At 59.8% G+C, this 9,916-nt stretch overlaps 1 protein-coding gene across 1 annotated transcript; it reads left to right on the top strand.

Annotated features, from left to right (window-relative positions):
* Positions 1-896: 896 nt before the first annotated feature.
* Positions 897-8,328, top strand: BARHL1 (BarH like homeobox 1). Its single transcript, XM_007453108.1, has 3 exons — positions 897-1,547; positions 5,458-5,680; positions 7,284-8,328. The coding sequence occupies exons 1-3, from the start codon at positions 1,082-1,084 to the stop codon at positions 7,576-7,578; spliced, it is 984 nt and encodes a 327-aa protein (XP_007453170.1). The 5' UTR covers positions 897-1,081; the 3' UTR covers positions 7,579-8,328.
* Positions 8,329-9,916: the final 1,588 nt, after the last annotated feature.

Here is a 9,916-nt window from a genome sequence, read left to right as displayed (position 1 = left end):
CCTCACATTCCAACCCAACGGTAGCGGCAGCCGGGCTCTGGACCCCTCCCCGCCAGCCTGTACCCCCCTTGAGCTAATCACCCTCATTAGGAGCCTCATCACCGACCTAATGAAAGCAAACCGTGTGGAAATCGCCGGTAAACAGTTGGGTCCGTGCTGTAATTAATTCAGTGTCTCTTTTAATCAAACCGAAAGGAATCGGGCAGCGGCTTGCGGAGCCGTGACATCACCCCCAAAATCGGCCGGAGCCAATCAGCGTCATCACTCCGGGGACACGTGGGCGAGTCCCCTTAAAAAAAAAAAAAAAAAAAAAAAAAAAACAAAAAAAAAAAAACGAAAAAAAAAAAAAAACCCCTAGCCCCAAAGTAAAAGTGACACAAGTTCATTTTTTAAAGGAAGGGGGGGAGGCGAAGGCGCGCGCGGAGGACGGGCTGCGAGCTGCAACAGCGGAGCCGGGAGGTGCTGTCCACGGTGCTGACGGGCCCCAGGAGCGGTGCGAGCGCGGAGAGAGGACCTCCCCGGCCAGGTGGGGAGCGTCATGCGCCGAGGGCCGCCGTCGCCGCTATCCGCGGTGCTGACGCCGCCAGGTGCGCTCCGTTCCCCCGGCTGGTAGCGCGGCTCGGGCCCGCTGCTATCCGCGGTGCTGACCCCGCTGCCCTCGGCCACCGCTCGCCTGGAGGAAGCGTGCAGTTTGGATTTTTTAAAAGCCCTTCTTTATTTAGATTCCAACGTCCTCGCATCTCTTCTGTGCCAAAGGGGAGCTCAGGCCGTCCGTCTCCCCCTTTGCTCTCCCCAACTTGGCGCACCCTCCCTCCCATTCCCCCCTGACACTCCCACCACCCCCCTCGGCTCGGCGGCCCCGCGCGATGCTGCAGAAGACTCGCTGAGCCCTTTTGGATCTAATGCGCAGAGGAGGTTGGCCCAGAGCTCCCGGGCTCCCCCAAGGCTGAACTCCATCCAAGGTGCCCGCAGGCTCCCTGCCCGCCTTCCCCATGCCAGCCCGCAGCTAGGGGCAGGGGCAGCGGCGGCTGGGGTTGGGGGGGGTGGGGAGCTTTTGGGGAGGACAGGTCGCAGCTTGGCTATGGAAGGCTCCAATGGCTTTGGGATCGACTCCATTCTCTCCCACCGAGCGGGCAGCCCCGCCCTTCCCAAGGGGGACCCCTTGCTCGGGGACTGCCGCTCGCCCCTGGAGCTGAGTCCGCGCTCGGAGAGCAGCAGCGACTGCTCTTCACCAGCCTCGCCAGGAAGGGACTGTTTGGAGACGGGCGCCCCACGGCCTGGCGGGGCTTCGGGCCCAGGTTTGGACTCCCACCTGCAGCCTGGGCAGCTCTCAGCCCCAGCCCAGTCTCGCACCGTGACCTCCTCCTTTCTGATCAGGGACATCCTTGCTGACTGCAAACCACTCGCGGCCTGTGCACCCTACTCTAGCAGCGGGCAGCCAGCCGCTCCTGAGCCTGGGGGCCGTCTGGCGGCCAAGGCTGGGGAGGACTTTAGAGAAAAGCCGGACAAAAGCAGCAGCAACGCCTCATCGGACTCTGAGTATAAAGGTAAGAAAATGGGAGCTGAAAACTTGCGGCGGGGAGGGGGGAGATGCTATATTTCTGAACACTGGTTCTAAAACAGGAGTGCACACACGTGGGGACACACACATATTCACTCGGAGCTGCCCCCAGGGCCCAGGCTCAGCAGTCGGTCTTGTCTGAGCCTTTCAGTCGGCCCTGTGGTTACGCTTTTGAGCAACAAAGAGTCCAGCGGAGAGAGTGAGGAGAGGGGCGCTGTGTGCCCCAGGAGAGATTCCCCAAAACGCACATAGCAAACTTTCCAAACTTCGGTGGACTCCCCAGCCCACCGGTGGGCAGAAGCAAGTTCCTATCAGGCCAGTGGCTCTCTGGGAGAAGACCTTGCAGAAGCAACGGAAGACCCAAAGGGTTCTGCTTGAACCCCCTTTTATAAGGGTGAAAACCTAGCAGGAAATTTCAGCTGGAGCCCTGAGAACAGTCAGAATTTTCCACGCGTTAATTTGAATTTCCAGAGGGGGAGGGGAATTGAGCTTTCCCTCCCGTTGGCCCCGGTGTGATCTGGGCCAGGGGAATCATGCAAAAGAAACGCTCACTTCAAAGTAGAAACAGCAGCCAGGTGGCTTACCAGCACGGAGCGGGTTCAGAGGTCTCTTCGAGAGGGGAGGTCTCTGCACCCACCCAACTGTTCTCGCTGGATTTGATTTTAAGTGCAATGAGCAAGCAACTTCAGGTTCTGTGTGTGGGACCCAGAGATTGCCCGGCACGCAGCCTATCCTGGGGTTGCTTCCCCTTTACTTGCGTTTTCACCTCCATGCATCTTTCCATTGTTGTTGTTTCCTTTCCATCGCGTCTTAACCAGGGAGCTGAGATCAGGATTAAGATGAAAGGGGAAAGAAAGAAGGAAGAAAGGAAAAAAGGAAGAGAAGACGGAGAGAAAGAATTCCCTAATTTTGTTTCCCGCCCCCACCCACTGCCTTCACTTTAGGTCTTTGGTGAGGCCAGAGGCGCAAAGTTCTTTCTTAGGAAGAAGTCAGTCGGGAGGCAGGAAGGGAAGGAGTGTCAGGACTTCAAGGGAGAGACCCTGTGTCCCCATCCAGCAGAAGATGAGGGGCTGACAGAGGCTGTTCAGAGCTCTTTCAGCCTTATAATTAATTCCCAGAACCCTTTCCATGAGATAAAACTTCCCTATAAAGGTTACCTCTTTATTGTCTTGGGGGCCCTACACCTCCTGGTCTATACTCGCACTAAGGCTTCACAAAAATTTCGGAAGGCTCATTTAACACTCTCTTCCCAACTGAGAATTCGTTTGTGGACATGCCCCGACCTCAGATCGAAACCCATTTGGGGCCCCACTCCACATCTCACTCCCTCCGCTTCCCCACACAACTGGCGGAACCTCCACCAGCCTCACTGGGCCAGTCGTGCCTAGAAGACGGGCAGCTTGGGCTAGAGCACCCAGGACGGAGGTCCCAGACGCATGTGGCCCAGCGACCCTTGCTCCCCGCCACATCACGGCCTGTTTAGAGAGGCAAGGAAAACTTGCCCCGGAGAAAGACAGGTGCGGTGCGGGGTGGGCAGGAGGGGTAAGCAAGGGAGGCAACGTAAATATGTATGCATAACATCATATCTTATTCTTTATAATTCTCAGCCTCAACACTCCAGTGTTATGTCTAGAGTAACAGGCGAGACCCCACCACCACCGAAGCCCTGCATGCTTGTGTCTGGTGCTGGTGCTGTGAAAGGGTTCGGCTCTTGTCTCCTTTTATTTTCTTGTCCGTAGGTGGGATTTTTGAGGAGAGGTTTCGTTTAAGATAATTGGAATATCAATTTTCTTCTCTTGCCCCTGACGATATCTGATCAGGGAGGTGATGAGGGCCAGCTGTCCACATATGGCTTAAATAGGTTTGGCGCTGAGGACAGAGGAAGGTCTCCCCCACCCCTAGGCACCGCTGCCTTTGCACCACCAAAGCCGCGGGGTGAAGAGGGGGCCGCCTATCCACCACCGAGACAGTGTCTGGAGCATTTCTCAAAGGTGGAAGCGACTTTTTCAGGACCCACGTTAGGAAATCTTGCCGAGAAACAGACACGTGGGGTGGGCATCTAAGCGATTCCCCTGTCCACCTAACAAGCTAAGAGTCGTTTCCTCCAAAGAGGGCACGGAGGGAAGGTCAGTCCCATCCCGAGTTTCCGGTATCAAAGCTTCCTCGGCATAACGTTTAAAGAAGCTAGGCTTTGAAGTAAGGCGGTCTGCCGCGCGCGCAGTCTTCCAGCCAGAGCTGATATCCGTGGAGAAATGAAACCGGCGCTTTGCTCCCAGCAGGGTCAGTGGGCCTCGAACTCTGAGGCATTGAGATCTGGGCTGAGCCTGTTTCGGAGGCTGAGGCTGGACAGCGGCGAGTGCATATCTGAAGGCTCCAGCCTGTGCCGGAGTGGGATTAGAGAAAAAGCCCAAACTCGACCCTCACCCCACCCCCGACCTGGGAGCTCAGCGCTGAGAAATGGGGGATTTTCCAAAATAGTCAGTCCAGACAATCAGGTCAAAAAGTAAGGTTTCCACAATATCAAGTTTGAGGTTTGGATAATTGTTTCCTTGAACTTGTTTAAACTTTACCTTCCTGGCATAATAGACAGAACTCAAGTCCCCCGCCCCCATCCCAACACATCCCCAGCTCCTGAGGCAGCCGTGCCCCAACGTGGCCCGAGCCTAGGAGGGCAGGGAGAGGCCTGGGCACCGGCCTGGACGAGGCAGGAGGCAGGCATGGGTCCCCGTTTCTCACCCGCCTGGGTGCACCCGGTGCCCGGCGCCCTCCCAGCCTCCAACCGCCGCCCTTCCGGTTGAAAAGTCTTACTCCCTAGTGGCTCAATTAACCGGATTATTGTTTCCTACAGAGAGAAATCAACTCACATTCAGCTGAACCCTGTCAGTGCAACCGTCATGCTCAATGAAACTCAGCATGAAGGAAAATATAGAGAGGAAAAGAGGAAGGGAAGCCCCAAACCCCACTGCCAGTTTTGGGGAGGTGGTCTCTGGTCATATCATTGCTTTAGGGGGAGAAGGAGGGAGGTCAGTGAGCTTGTTTGATCAAGTGTGCATTTGCGGTGCTGTCAACCCCAAAGGAAAGTGTTGGGGAAGAAAGAAACCACATTGTTCGGTCCCATCCTTGCGACTCAGGAGCAGGGACCCTGCCGGGGTGCCCTGACCGACGCGGGGTGGGGGGAAACACAAGGCAGCCACAGTAGGCATATCGTATCGACAAGGAAACACAGACCTCTGCGACGTGAGCATCCCAGGGGCAAACGGGTGGCTTATTTTTCCAAGCGCTTCGTGCTTCCAGATCTGGGCGCCCCGGCGATTCGCCTTCCGTGCTGTGCGCTGTTCGTAGTTTAAGAAACGGGGGACCATCTCTATAGATTCACACCCGTGCAGGCGCCAGGCGAAACGTGGGTGCAATTATTTGCTCTTCAGGACCACGGTCCGCTCCAGGGTGAATGGGTTTTTGTCCCTCCACGAGGGTTTTCCTCCCCCAGACTCCGGCCCTCAGCTTCCTCCCTTCCTGGCCTGGATGCAGCCAGAGGATCGGGGCACAGTCCTGCACCCCTGAGCATGCATTCGCACAGCCCACCGGTTTGGAACCCCTGGGTCCCTTCCCCTCCTCTCCCCTCCCCTGTCAGGTCCACTTGGTGGATCCCGTTAATCCCTTTAGGGAGCGCCGGCGCAACGCGGGAGCGGGGTTGAGTTCTCTCTCGGCTTTGGGTTAGTTCTCCCCGGAGGTGTCAGTCTTCCTCTGTCTGGGGGCTGGGAGGTCCCAGCTCTGAGCTGCTCTGCCGCGGCTCCATGGGACCGGGAGCCACATTTACACAACCGACTGTGACGGGCCGCGGGCTGGGGCGGCAAGGCGGCGAGGCCGGGCCCTGACGCGCGGCCGTGTCTCCACAGCGAAGGAGGAGGGCGACCGGGAGATCTCCAGCTCGAGGGACAGTCCCCCGGTGCGCCTGAAAAAGCCACGCAAGGCACGCACGGCCTTCACCGACCATCAGCTGGCGCAGCTGGAGCGCAGCTTTGAGAGACAGAAGTACCTGAGTGTGCAGGACCGCATGGAGCTCGCAGCCTCGCTCAACCTCACCGACACGCAGGTCAAGACCTGGTACCAGAACCGCAGGTGAGGCCCGGCTGCGCGAGACAGGGTGGAAAGGGCCCCTCCTCTCTCCTCCCTGCCCCTCCAGGGGACCCAGCAGCACATGACCTGATGTGCCGAGGGAGGGCCCCGAGCTTTCCCCGTTCCGTAAAGCCAGGGAAACTGAGGACTCAGAGAGCGGGGGCCTTGCCCGAAGTCCACGGTGAGGGAGAGAGACAGGACTAGAGTCGATCAGGTGGACAGACATGTGGGCCACTGGAGGTCCAAGCCTTCCCACCCTAGCCACGTCCTACCACCCCCATCCAGCCCCGGCAGCTGCTGGGGGGGGCAGGGGGCGGCTCTGAGCTCTCCCGGAGGGACTCTTCTGGCCTCCTCAGCCTTTCCAGCCCTGAAACGCAAGGAGGGAAGGGGCCCAGCCCTAGCTTCTTGGGGACTGGGGATCCGGGAAATTGGTGTCGGGCACGGGTCTTGAACCTGGTATTTCCTAATCTCCCTCCCCAACACATTCACAGGATGAAGAGATACACAAACAGGTACAACACACACACATACAGCCACACACTCAACCCACAGTCACACACTCACATCGACGCAACTCAGTAATACAAACACACATACACCACAGTCACCCACACACGCTTAGCGGAGGCCGGAACGGTGCTTTCCATAAACAAGCCTCAGAACACGCTGCCCCATTAATAATAAATACCTGATTACTTCTCTGGGCATCAATAATTAAGGCCCGTTACAGTAATTACACAATTATGATGATGCTGAATAATTCAGGCAGGGAAGCGGGGCTGCTGTGGCTGAGTCCGACTCAGTGGGACCGCCTCGCCGGCCAGGTGCGCCCAGGAGTCCGGCCGCAGCCCTGGCGGCCAGTGTGGCCTCTGCTTTCTTGCCTTCCCCCAACCCCAGCCGGCCCTCTGCTGGTAGCCTCCCGGCTTCGGGGCCAGACAGACCGCAGGGCTCGCCCGAAGCCTCGGATTTGCGTGCGGACTGCCGCGGCCGCGGACGCGCGGCGCAGAGAGCGTGCGCACATCCTCTCCCGTCGCCCGTCGCCGTCTCTGGCCCGCGAGCTTCCGCAGAGGCGCCGCCAACTGGGGTACCGTGGCTGTGCTGGCCTCCGCCGGGCCGGCTGTGCCGCTGGGAGGATCAACTGAGTCCCCTCCAACGGCTAGCGAGCCGACCCCCGCGCCCCCGCCGCCCTGTCCAAGGCGATCTCCCCTTCTTCAGGCCTCCCCAGGAGCGTCCACACCCCGCTCCAAGCGCCCAGACTGCGATCCCCTGAGCAGAGTGTGGCGAGGTCAGACCCCGGGCTTTGGGGCAAGACAGCCTAGCTTAGAAGCCAGGGTCTCCTCTTCCTAGGCCATCTTGAAAACTGGCCCGCGCCTCAGTTTTCTTATCTGTAAGTGGGGTTAACAGCCATGGAAGGCCGGTGGGAGATTAAAGGAGCCGATGCATGTAACCCGCTAGACGGTGCCTGGCGGCCCGTTATTTATTAACGAATTATAGTGTGACCCCTCTGGTGTCCCTGCAGGCGCTCTGGGGCGAGCACTCATGAGGGGCAGGGGTCTCCGGGCGCCACAGTTCTGACCCCGCCTTACGCGTTTACTTCGGTCCCTAGGACTAAATGGAAGCGACAGACGGCCGTCGGGTTGGAGCTGCTGGCGGAGGCAGGCAATTACTCAGCGCTCCAGCGGATGTTCCCGTCGCCTTATTTCTACCCGCAGAGTCTGGTTTCCAACCTGGATCCCGGCGCCGCGCTGTATCTGTACCGCGGGCCCAGCGCGCCGCCGCCCGCCCTGCAGAGACCTCTGGTGCCCCGCATCCTCATCCACGGACTCCAGGGCGCCAGCGAGCCGCCCCCGCCGCTGCCCCCGCTGGCCGGCGTCCTCCCGCGGGCCGCGCAGCCTCGGTGAAGCGCCCGCCCGCCGGCCCGCGGCGCACCCGGCCCCGGCTCCGGGGCTCCGCGCTGGCCCCTTCCGCCTGCCTCTGGGAGGGCGCGGGGTTTCAACGCCCCTTCCCAGGGGCCCCGGGTCCGGCCTTCCCTGGCGTCCAGCCCAGTGTCCCCACAAGGGCCAAATGCCAAGTCTTCTGCGTCCCGGACCCCGGGACTGAGTCTCCCTAACCATCTTCGGCGTCCTCACTCCCGGCCACTCCATCAGGGAGCCACCTCCACCGCCGGGGGTACACACATCCCCACGCCCCGCCCCAGTCACTCCCCACCCGCGCCCCCTTGCCCCTCCCCGGTGCAGGTGGGCGACCCCCATGCTGCCCTTTCCCACTCCCCCCTCCACGCTCCAGCGGTACCCCAAGCCCTCTCCCCGCAGCCCTGACACGCGGAGGGGAAGGGGAGTGTGGAGCCCCCCCCCGCCCCTCCCCCCAGCTCCAGGGCCAACGGCAGAGCTGTACATACCGTGTGCAAAGTGTATATGAAGTTATTTATTCGTGACCCATGAGCCCGTGACTGTGTCCGTGAATCAGTGAGTTTGTGGCCTGTGCCCACCCTCCTCCCAGGCGGGGCAGGAAGGGGTCAGGGGACTTGCCCACCTATCCCGACCTCCAGTCCCCATCTCCGGCCTCCGTCCGGGGGGCAGCCAGGCCCCTCGGGTTCTCTCTCTTTTTTAAATGTCGAAATAAACTTCTTACAAATGACCAGGCGCCTGTCCGCGCTCCGTCGGTGGGTCCGCGCTCGGCCCTTCTTCCCGTCCCTCCTTGAGATTCACTGTCCCCTTCTGGGACTCGGGCTCCTTCCACCCTCAGTAAGGAATTATTTTCGTCTCCCTCTCTTCCTTGGTGCTGTGGTCGTGGGCAGGGGTCTCCCCTCCTCCCTGGCCTCAGTCTTCCCATCTCTACAAGTGAGGCGAGCGCGCCGCTCCCCACCTGCCCCTGCCTCTCCATCTGGTTGCTGGACGCTCAGCCGCTCCCGGGGGCCGGGGTGGGGGTCAGCGCCCGGGCTGGCTGGGCTGCGGGCCGGGCTGCGGTGCCCTCGCTGAGCCGGCTCATCTGGCCACAAGGGCGCCGGCAGCTGGTGACCGGCCCGCCGGCCGCGGGGGCGACAGATGGGCTCCGAGGCTACTCCCCGCGCCCCGCCCCCCTCGCCGTCCGCCCCGCGCCCCGGCCGCTCGCGCTCGCCGACACGGCTCTCGGCCCCCCGCACCGGGTAGGACCCGACGAGCCTTCGCTGGGAACCTGACGCGCCGCACCGGGTAACCCCCGACTCCCGCATCTTCTCGCTCCCCCCTTCACGCGGGGACTGTGCTGGGGATGCGACCCAGAGGGAAGCCAGATCCCAGCGTCTGCCGCCGGGCCCCAGCCTGCGACTCCAAGGGTCTCAGGAGAGGGCTTTAAGTTCTGAGCCAGACTCCAGACCTCCGGTTCACGTTCAAAGGGCCAAGGTCACCTCCACAGGCAGTTCCTCTCTGGGGAGGTGGGCTCAGGTGTTCCCCCGCCCACACACCACCTGCAGCTCAGACTCCCAGGATCCGCCCAGGGCTGGGAAGTTTGGCGGCCGGCACGCCGAGCTCTCCCCAGTTTTGCGGCAGGATTGCTCTCAAGAGAGGACTGCCTGGCCAGGAGGGGTGGGGTTCTGCTTAAACGCTGACCGTCCCCCTCCCCGGCACCGCCGGACACTGCTACCGTTTCCTCCCCACCGCCCAAAACCCTCACACCACCGCTTTTCTTTCCCCGGGATGGTGAGGGTATTATTCTAATTTTGCAAAATGCACAGCAGCTAATTAAGTCAAGGAACCCCTTGGCTTTCAAGTTCTTTAGCATGTGAATGGGGGCTGGTAAATCCCCAGCTCTGGCTGGGGTGGGGGGTGACGGGGGACCGTCCCCAACTCAGGGTTAATGAAGTGGGAAAGGAGTCTCTCACAGCCTCCTGCAAACAAAACCCCCCATGCAACAAACCCTGCCCAAATCCTACATGGATTGACTTAAACCCAGGGGATAAGTGCTTTAAATTAATCTCATTGAATAAGAATGAGACCAAACAAAACTCTTTAAAATCATATTAAAAATCTATCAAAGGACAACTTGCACTGGTGTGCTTTTCATTTTGTGTAAGTGAAGGACGTATACTGGAGCAACCACCCTTACATTTACACAGCGGCCGTGTAAATCACAGACACATTCCCAACTATGTAATTGTCCTTGTACCGCCGAGGTGATTTCATATCTTACATTAATGAAGAACAAGACTTCCCTACAAGTTTATAATTACAATATTTTAAATTGTCCTGCACTTCCCATCTG

The sequence above is a fragment of the Lipotes vexillifer genome, unplaced genomic scaffold, assembly GCF_000442215.2.
Source record: "Lipotes vexillifer unplaced genomic scaffold, Lipotes_vexillifer_v1.1 scaffold149, whole genome shotgun sequence".
NCBI classification, from domain to species: Eukaryota; Metazoa; Chordata; class Mammalia; order Artiodactyla; family Lipotidae; genus Lipotes; species Lipotes vexillifer.
Note: the sequence above shows the minus strand (reverse complement) of the source record. Positions and strands in the feature narration are given on the sequence as shown.

Excerpts from the sequence above, each read along its gene's own strand:
- BARHL1 (XM_007453108.1), top strand. The coding sequence starts at position 1,082 with ATGGAAGGCTCCAATGGCTTTGGGATCGACTCCATTCTCTCCCACCGA. Across the intron at positions 1,548-5,457 it reads ATCGGACTCTGAGTATAAAG|CGAAGGAGGAGGGCGACCGG; the intron begins GTAAGAAAATGG and ends GTGTCTCCACAG. Across the intron at positions 5,681-7,283 it reads ACCTGGTACCAGAACCGCAG|GACTAAATGGAAGCGACAGA; the intron begins GTGAGGCCCGGC and ends TTCGGTCCCTAG.